Source organism: Macrobrachium rosenbergii, chromosome 29 (genome assembly GCF_040412425.1).
Source record: "Macrobrachium rosenbergii isolate ZJJX-2024 chromosome 29, ASM4041242v1, whole genome shotgun sequence".
Lineage (NCBI taxonomy): Eukaryota > Metazoa > Arthropoda > Malacostraca > Decapoda > Palaemonidae > Macrobrachium > Macrobrachium rosenbergii.
This window is the reverse complement of record NC_089769.1, coordinates 4565089-4574583: the sequence shown is the minus strand read 5'-3', so window position 1 is coordinate 4574583 and position 9495 is coordinate 4565089. Positions and strand designations below refer to the sequence as shown.

At 36.0% G+C, this 9495-nt stretch overlaps 2 protein-coding genes across 3 annotated transcripts in view; one reads left to right on the top strand and one right to left on the bottom strand.

Annotated features, from left to right (window-relative positions):
• The window catches only part of LOC136854512 (uncharacterized), a 24918-nt gene that overhangs the window by 223 nt on the left and 15200 nt on the right, over positions 1-9495 (bottom strand). For both annotated transcript variants that reach the window (XM_067130850.1, XM_067130849.1), the window contains exons 7-14: positions 8897-8941; positions 7519-7623; positions 6806-6909; positions 3471-3580; positions 2363-2496; positions 1430-1601; positions 171-264; positions 1-25 (exon numbers count right to left, since the gene is read on the bottom strand). The exon at positions 1-25 is cut by the window's left edge and continues 223 nt beyond it. In XM_067130850.1, the coding sequence (XP_066986951.1) occupies positions 1-25; positions 171-264; positions 1430-1601; positions 2363-2496; positions 3471-3580; positions 6806-6909; positions 7519-7623; positions 8897-8941 (789 nt within the window). The remainder of the gene's footprint in view (positions 26-170; positions 265-1429; positions 1602-2362; positions 2497-3470; positions 3581-6805; positions 6910-7518; positions 7624-8896; positions 8942-9495) is intronic.
• Positions 5637-9495, top strand: part of LOC136854513 (uncharacterized) — a 24388-nt gene continuing 20529 nt past the window's right edge. Inside the window, exon 1 of the mRNA XM_067130851.1 lies at positions 5637-5763. The gene's annotated coding sequence lies outside the window, so the exon portion shown is untranslated. The remainder of the gene's footprint in view (positions 5764-9495) is intronic.

The window sequence follows — 9495 nt, the reverse complement described above, 5'->3', positions numbered from 1 at the left end:
CTCTTCAAATTGCTCAGAAGAAAAGCTGCAAGAAAAAAAAAAAACGTGTACGGTTCAAGAAAGTAATTGCGGTGTACGCGCGCGCAGCTACTGAGCTGCAAATGTTATCAAGAGACGCTTCGTGCATCTCGAAGACGTGTGAAATCTTAATAAGCAGAGGTGCGAATTACCTTGCTACAAATATTTTGGAGTAGTCATTCTCTCCGATGAGGATTCTCAAGGCATGGACAAGAGTTGGGTCCATTCCAGCCGCATCCACCGTGTCTGAAAAACATGTTGGTTGAACCGTGTCATTAAAGGAACTCTACAGAAATTTATAAATATCTCTCTCTCTCTCTCTCTCTCTCTCTCTCTCTCTACATAATATATGTGTGTGTGTATATGTATATATATATATATATATATATATATATATATATATATATATATATATATATATATATATATATATAATTATATATATATGTATATTATTATTATTGTAAGTGAAAAGCATCCAATTTTAGGACCAAATGACACTTGATTTTAGAGATATATAGGAGGAGAGTAAATATATAGGCAAAGAAATTATTTTCTATGTGAAATCATCTTCAAGCTGAAAAAATTTGCTTAATACTCTAGCAAACATTTGGTGATATATATATATATATATATATATATATATATATATATATATATATATATATATATATATATATATATATATATATATATTATATATATATATATATATTTCACCTCCTTATAACTGCCCATTCTTTCCATATGACCAGGCCATCTCAATACACTCTGGGCCATCCTTTCACCTATACCAACCTTTCTGCGACTTAACCTGGGTATCTTCATAATCCTTTGCTTTAATTCTTTTTAAACAACGTATACCATGCGAACAGATCATAAATTCAACCCCATTTTCCCGTGTTCCCATACAGCATCCACACTTTGCTTCCATAAAGGAGATTTAGCTCAGCGTTCCCCTCATACATTCCTTCCTTGGCGTTGTCAGTCCTTTGCAGAGACCCTTCTACCTTTCTTGCTTCACCCATTCCATGAATCACCTCTTCTCTCATCCTACCACCATTCGTTCTGTTTGTTCCCAGATACCTTTACGAATCGATTATATCCCTGTATGCTCAATTTATATTAATTTTCAGTGTATCATCTTCCTTTTTTTGTGTACTCACAACTTCACTCTTGCTCACTTCTATTCTCAGCTTTCTCCTCTTGCAAACGCCTTCGGATTCTTTTACTAGTACTGCAGTTTCTCCTCACTATCCCCAATCAGCCGTGCATCCATCCATCATAATAACTTTATTCACTCTCAACAAACTTTTATCTCGTGTCCCATGCATCCCAACAGCCATCCACTTTGCCCATCTTTTGCAAAACTACATCGTAATCTTCTTCTAGATCCACTTATATCACGTACAGCCATTTTCCTTTGCTGTCAAGTTTCTCTTGACAGAGAATACAATCTCCAGGTGCTGTCTGAGAGTAGGAGACAGAAGAATAAGGATCCTGTCTCTCATTATCCTCTGCCGAAGCCATTCGTTGGGATCGACGAGCTTCCCACGATCCGCATTCGCGTGGACGTCGTAAATCTGAAATCAGTCGATCGTGATTCTAGTTAAGGTGTTTGGAAATTGATCACTTTAGCTTACTGCAGGGGTTCAGAGATGTTATGAATATTATTATGATTGATATTAAAATCTAGATGGTGGATTCTGTGAGTTCCAGTTGCTTCAAGTTTATCTAAAATAGGTTGTATTCAGAAAGAAACACTCTCCTTGAAATATGTATATATAGGACTATTCTCTCCAGTTTAGCAATTCCTATGTCTCTTCATTTTTTTCTTAACATCTTCGGTATTTCCACAGGGTTTGTTGATAAAGAAGACACTAATTCCTTTCTGGTTTACTCATACTTTCATTTCCAAGGTGGGTGTGTAATAATATTGTTTTTTAAACACTGGCTTTGAGTTCTGCAGTAATTTAAAAATAATAATAATAATAATAAAATTTATGGGTTTTGATTTCCTTGAATGGTAACAAAGGCACTCAGAATAATCAGGTTTTAGGCTGATAATCATTCTTAAATCTTTGATATCTACCCTGCTTAACACGGAAATTCAACCGGATTGTTATACCCATTTAACATTTTTCCAAAGTACCTAAACAAGAAAATCAATTGATTTGACGGAACACAATACAAATAGAATGGAATATAAATTAAGGGCAAGGGCCAAGCAATGGGACCTAAGAGGTCGTTCATATAACAACAACAACAAAAATGAAAATATACGATGAGACGAGACAGCAGAGAAGCAAACGACCTGAAATTCAAAGACAAAATAAAGCGATACCTTAGACTTGCCGCTGCTCTGCAAGGACCTGACGAGTTCGCGAACTCTCCTGGTGTGGGACCTCTCTTGTTGAGCATAGATGACCAGGACATTCTGAGAAACTTCTACGAGGTTTTTCCCCTCCCGATGAAACGCTGGAAGGACAGAATGAGATGGTGGGAGCTGTAGAATGCAAAAAGTGCCAAGCGCTGGGGAGGGGAAACTGAGTGTAGGATGGTTTGAAAGGTGTACCGGGAGGACCTCGCAGTTGCACTACGAAACAATTGTTGAAAGGTGGAAAGTCAGATGAAAGGAAGGGAATGTGAATGGAGGTACAGGAAAATGGATGAAGGGTGTTGCAGATGGAGAGAGACAGAGAAACATTGTTTTTTGAATGAGGAGAGATGTTTATTTATTTGTTTGATTTTTTGTTGGTATGTACTCTTTTCAGGAAATATATAAGACGAAGAAAGATTGTGAGAAAGAGAATATTAAGTTAAGAAAGTAAGCTTGATAAAGAAAGGAACAAGTAATCTTGATAAGGTAAGGAATAAGTAAACTTGATAAAGCAAGGTACAAGTAAACTTGATAAAATTTGGAATAAACAAACTTGATAAAGTAAAGGAATCAGTGAACTTGTTAAAGTAAGGAATAAGTCAACTTGATAAAGTAAAGGAATCAGTAAATATGAAAAAGTAAGGAAATATATTTATATAATTTTTAAGGGTATTTATTCTATAGGAAGAATTAAAATGAGTCTACAAAAAGAGAGAGAACAAATCTGAAACAGATGTCCTATAAATACTTAGTCATTTTTTTAGCGTTTCATTCTGTAATAATGCTCAATTCTGCATTATTTTTGCCATGCTATGATCAGGAATACAAAGATTCGACAATTTTTGGCAAAATGAAAAATCGAATTAAAAATTAAAAAGTATGTACAGATGAAACATAATAATTTACACTCCTTTTGGTGACTGGCAAATTCAGTTATCATTTTTCTTTTAATTTCTTTTCACTTAGATTCAGGTGACACATCACCATTAAACATTTTAACTAATTCTTTTACTGTCTTCTCTCTTTTACTATAATAATAATAAGCACCTTCCTTTACTATAATAATAATCACCTGAAATCATGCGTCTTCTTCCGAGTTGTATGCCGATCACACATGCCATTATGGACATCAGTAATACGGCTACCACGACTACACCTACGATAATCCACGTATGATTTTCTCTGAGAGAGGAAGAACAAGAAGATTTTGTTATGAAAGATCTTACTCTGAAAGAAGAAGAGGGTTTGTTTCAAAGGTCTTACTCTGCACGAAAAGAGTTTGCTGAGAAAAAACTCACTCAGCGAGAAGGGCTTGTTTTGAAAGGTCTTACTCTGCTAGAAAAAGAAGGTTCTGTTATGTGAAGGGTCCTACTCTGCAAGAAGAGTTCGCTAAGAAAAATCTTACCCAACAAGATGAAAGGTTTGTTTTGAAAGATCTTACTCTACTTGAAGAAGGAGGTTCTGTTTTGAAAGACCTTGGTCTGCTGGAAGAGTTCGCTGAGAAAAATCTTATCCGGCAAGAAGAAGTGTTTGTTGTGAAAGATCTTACTCTTTTTAGAAGAACAAGGTTCTGTTTTGAAAGGTCTTACTCTGTAGGAAGAGTTCTCTCCGAAAAATCTTACCCAGCAAGATGAAGAATTTGCTTTGAAAGATCTTACTCTACTGCAAGAAGGTTCTGTTCTGAAGTGTATTACTCTGCAGGAAGAGGGGAGGAGGGTTTGTTTTTGAAGGATCGCACTCTGTAAAATGTTTCCTAAGAAATAACGTACCTAGAAATAAGAAGGGTTTGTTTTTAAAGGTCTTACACTGCTAGAAAAAGTAGGTTCTGTTTTGAAAAGTATCACTCTGCAGGAAGACTTCGCTTAGAACGATGTTACCCAGGAAGAAGAAGATTTGTTTTGAAAGATCTTAGTCTACTAGAAGAAGGGTTTGTTTTGAAAGTCTTACTCTGCTAGAAGAAGCTTTATTTTGAAAGATCTTACTCTACTACAAGAAGGTCCTGTTTTGAAAGGTCTTACTCTGCAGGAAGCATTCACTAAGAATGATCTTACCCAACAACAACAAGGGTTTGTTTTGAAAGATTTTGCTCTACTAGAAGAAGAAGAAGGTTCTGTTTCGAAAGGTCTTACCTGCTAGAAAAAGAAGGTTTGTATTGAAAGGTCTTACTTCGCAGGAAGAGTGCGCTAGAATGATCTTGCACAGCAAGAAGAGGGGTTTGCTATGAAAATACATCCATAATGTAAAAGGAAAGTATAACGTTAAACACAGAATGAATGAATTAGTAGAAAAAGAGCGGAAAAGACTTATAAAGAGGTCAGAAATATGAAGACTCTGTGCGGGAAGTGAATTTGTAATTGGATCGAAATCAGATGACAGACAATTGGGACTGATACATTTACTAAAGTCACGATAACGTAAAGCCAAAGACCTACCAGAACAGTTTTCAAATATACAACAATGCACTTTCACGCATCTTTTTATATGTTGCTGAAGACATGACATTTTTCGGTTGGTTTTTGTCTCTCAGACTGCCAACTCATTTCACTGTTTCTCACTTTAATAGCCTACTGTTTGCAAATGAGAGAGCTACTGTCATTTCTGTCGAGTGATTCAAGTGGTCACAGGATCAAACTGACGAGTATAACCAGATAAGGCTTTAGAAGTTAAATATTTCATTGACAACCTCATAGACCACGACACTGTTCTTTTATATGTAATGAACAAGAGTATGTGTGTATGAGAGAGCGAGGGAATGAGTAGAGTCAAAATATATAAGTTAGCGTAGAAATCGGGCTGGTACTCGTTTTCTTTTATGAAAAATTATCTTTCATAGAAAACGACAATCATGATAGACTCCACTATTCAGTACTCCACAGTATGTGTCATTTTTTTTTATCTATCTTTGTATTTATGTATCTATCTATCTTCCGTCTATCTACGTATCTACCTGTCTATGAGCTGACAATAGATAGGGAAGTATAAGATATCCCAGAGACGGCCAAAAATATCGAGGAGCATTTTAGAGAAAACTCGTCTCTTTCATAAGCATTCATTTGTTATTCTCTCTCGTGTCCTTCCTCGATCGTTTTTCTCTCATCCTCTGTCTGCGGGCAGCACATCACACTAAATGTCAATGAATACCAATTACTTGTGGACAAATGAGTTGAAACAGTGGTAGTACTAAGTAGTAGTTTGGTGTGGCGCCACCAGGGCGGCGCTTCGTGCAGCCTTGTGCATCGTCTTCAAACACCTGGGATGTTTTGTGTGTTTGTGCATTATCTTCATAAAATGGTACGTTGTGCAACTCACAATAGCGGAAATGGGCACGGGAATCCTTCAAGAGAGAAGGGAATAGCATGGCACAGGTAAGCGAAGCATACAGTTTTATTTACCTGTATGATTTTGTGCTAAGTAGACAAATGTCTTGTAAGTACCCTTTCCCTGCTAACATGGCGTATATTTTCAGCATATTATTGCGGCCCATAAATACAGTGGAACTTCATTTTTAAATCAGACCATCATTCACCTCATATATACCATATAATATGAAAATAAAACAGATTTGGTTTCGTTATTAAAAGTGCTTAGTAGTATGTAGGCCTACTCTTGTAGGTTACTGGTTATGTAAGCAAGTCTCGACTTTGGAGCATTTAACTGTAATGCATAAATACACCTGTAGGATTTTTGCTGTAGGAAGGCCTGTAGGATATAGTCTGTGCCACCAATTTTTCATTTTTAGCCATGCAAAGGCAGCGTTACGGTTATTTAATCGTTTATTTTATTGAACGCGGTTTCTGAACGAAAAAAAACTTCTGTTATAATATTCAAAGTAAAATAGTTGTATTTCCTATATGCGCTACAAATCCTGGTTTAATTTATTTTTCGTCGAACGATGTGCCTCGTATATTAGAGACGGCAAGCAAATGAAGTTTGGTAGCCTAGGACCTAGGCTACACTCGGTATGCCCTCAAACTGCTCATTTGGTAAGATGCTCTATCATTTAAACCGTAACTTAAGTGCAACTTATTTACGAATGTATAAAAATGATTAACTTGCGGTAAAAGTTATCGAATCGTCGTGCCAAAGAAAAAATGGCCTTTAAGAATGGTAAAAACAACGTACAGAAATTGTACACTAATGATAATTTACCAATAATGTAATAGATTTCTCTTATAATAATTAAGCGCGAGGAGAAAAAAAGCAATGTGTTGCCTAGTGTTTCGTCTTTACCATATAGTACGAGTGATGTACCAAGTGTTTCAGTATGGCTGCAATTACATTTGCAATTACGGGTAACTGAATAAGAGATTGTTAATTAGAGAGTGCCTGTTAATAAGCTTCCTAATCAGGGTTTATTGGGACAATTTCAAAGGTTCTAGAATGGATGTAAATATAGATGCTACTTACCGCGCAGCTACAGGCGGTAGCGGTTCAGAGCTGACAGGCCTACACATAGATTTAATGACGCTCGTGGGAAAACCGAGTTCTATGTCGTACCCATTTGGTTTGATCTGTTGATGAGGATAAATTTTATTGGGTTTTATTTATTTGTTCCCTTCATTTCCGTCAGTTCCTCTTCTAACTGATAATGAAATGCAGACTTCGGGTGAATTTCGTTTCTTTATTTATGATGCCGAATTTCCTTCAAGTCCTCTGTAAAATCCCTACAAATCCATATGCCAGAGAGAGGTCAAATGTGTCATAAGCAAGATGACTAGACTGCGCGTGCAATTAAATGTTAATTAAAAAATAAAACAAGGGAATTAGTTTAGGCACCGTCAAGATCCATAGAAAAAAGTACGTCACAAGGACATCTGAAGCATTTCAGAATGATCCACGGCCTAGTGGTAACAGATAAGGTCATGAAACTGGCAAGAATACCTGTTTTAGTGAAGAGAGTACTATATTGCGTCATGACTCCAAACCTAAAACAGTTCATATAGACCATTCAGCAGATCAGAGTATTTTCACAGATGTTAGACTTAGTAACTTGAGAGATTATCATCTAAAGCTGAACCTTTTCGAACGAGCGTGAAAAACTCCCAAACAAACGCAACCTACATTTCGCCACTTAGACTCAGGATTAATAGAGCACGCTATAATACTGCTTATAGACCTACCTTGAAACAGTAGCACTTGTCGAGGCTGAAACTGAACGGAACGCTGAACGAGTTTCCTCTTAAAAATGGCTTTTCAAAAAGTTGTGGAAGTATTTCCGGAACCCTCTGAAAGACGCAAAATTGTTTAAAGCATTTTGGCCTGAACTGAGACTAGTGAATGATTAGAATGGTATTAACACTCACCACTCAACAGAGGCAGCAATGTGGCAAGACGCGGATATTAAATCTCTCTCTCTCTCTCTCTCTCTCTCTCTCTCTCTCTCTCTCTCTCTCTCTCTCTCTCTCTCTCTCTCTCTCTCTCTATCTCATATATATATATATATATATATATATATATATATATATATATATATATATATATATATATATTAGAGAGAGAGAGAGAGAGATATCTGCCTGTCTGTCTACGTACAAGACATTTCAAAGTGATACCGATTGGTTCGATGGAATTCTCTGAATGGGAGAGATATGACCCAATAAACAACAGATTAGAATTAGAAATTAATTTAAAAATTCGATTGATTTTTCTTTTTCGGAAGGGTCAGTCAAGAGCCAAAATAAAAAAGAGAAACAGGTCAGATTAAAGCATTTGAGACGCCATGCAAATGGGCAGAGACGAGAGACGATTAACATTCGTGTCATAAGATCCGCTGTGATCTGAATAATGGTGGAAATGGTGGTTCTCATGATGATGTTGATGGCAGTGATGGTGACGATGCAAAAATGATAGGAATCAAGAAGGAAGGAGAAAATAATGATAATGTTGATACCGGATGCGATGATGTAAAATTCTGCTTTATATATGTTTTTTATAACATAGAATTACATACTGTATGTGTGTGTGTATGTATGTATGTGTGTGTATGTGTATATATATATATATATATATATATATATATTACTTATATACAATATATATATATGCATATATTATATATATATGTATATATAATATATATTTATATATATATATATATATATATATATATATATATATATATATATATATATATATATATATATATGTGTGTGTGTGTGTGTGTGTGTGTGCTGATAATTCTTCAGTATGAATGCATGACCTGGGTAGCTTGACGGAAGATTTGTTGCACAGAAAGTTCATCCTCGATTCAGCCCTCAGAGTATGAAAGTGACAGTGAATTTTTGTCTTTCTTTTCCAGTGGGGCTACCACAGTCTAGATTCCACGTTATCTGCACTTATTTTGCGTTTCTGAATGTGATAAAATCCTTTCAATAACTGGAAATAGACAGGAAAAACAAAAAGTCACTTTTGGCAATAATTTTGAAGCGTTATTTCTTGTAATGTTTATTTGTAAAAAAAAAAAAAATGTAAATTACCAAACGGAACCAAGAAACATACTTCCTTAGAGCACACCGGATTCTTCTCGTTGCGTTTTGCGATGGCCTGCAAGAAAAAAAAGTATAATGAAACAGTAAAATAGTAAAAAAAAAAAAAAACGCGTGTCTGATTTACTCGAGTAGAATCATTATTTCTGTGAGAGTGGCACAAATAAGTATTTCTGCTATTTTTGAAATAGCTGCTCACAGCCGAGTTTCCCGCGTTCATATGGATAAAACTAAAAGGTCATCTCTCTCTTAAAGGTTCTTTGCAGCGTTCCTGCGACCCCTAGCTGCACCCCCTTTCAGTCCTTTTACTGTACCTCCGTTCATATGCTCTTTCTTCCATCTTACTTTCCACCTCTCCTGACAATTGGGTCATAGTGCAAATACGAGGTTTTCCTCCTGGTACACCTTTGAAACCTTTTGCTCTCAATTTCCCGTTCAGCGCTGAATGACCTCGTAGGTCCCAGTGCTTGGCCTTTTGGCCTAAATTCTATATCCCTTACTTCTCTCTCTCTCTCTCTCTCTCTCTCTCTCTCTCTCTCTCTCTCTCTCTTAGAGAAAACTAATAGTTTACCTCTTTCTCTCATAGATAAAACTAAAATTTTACTTCTCTCT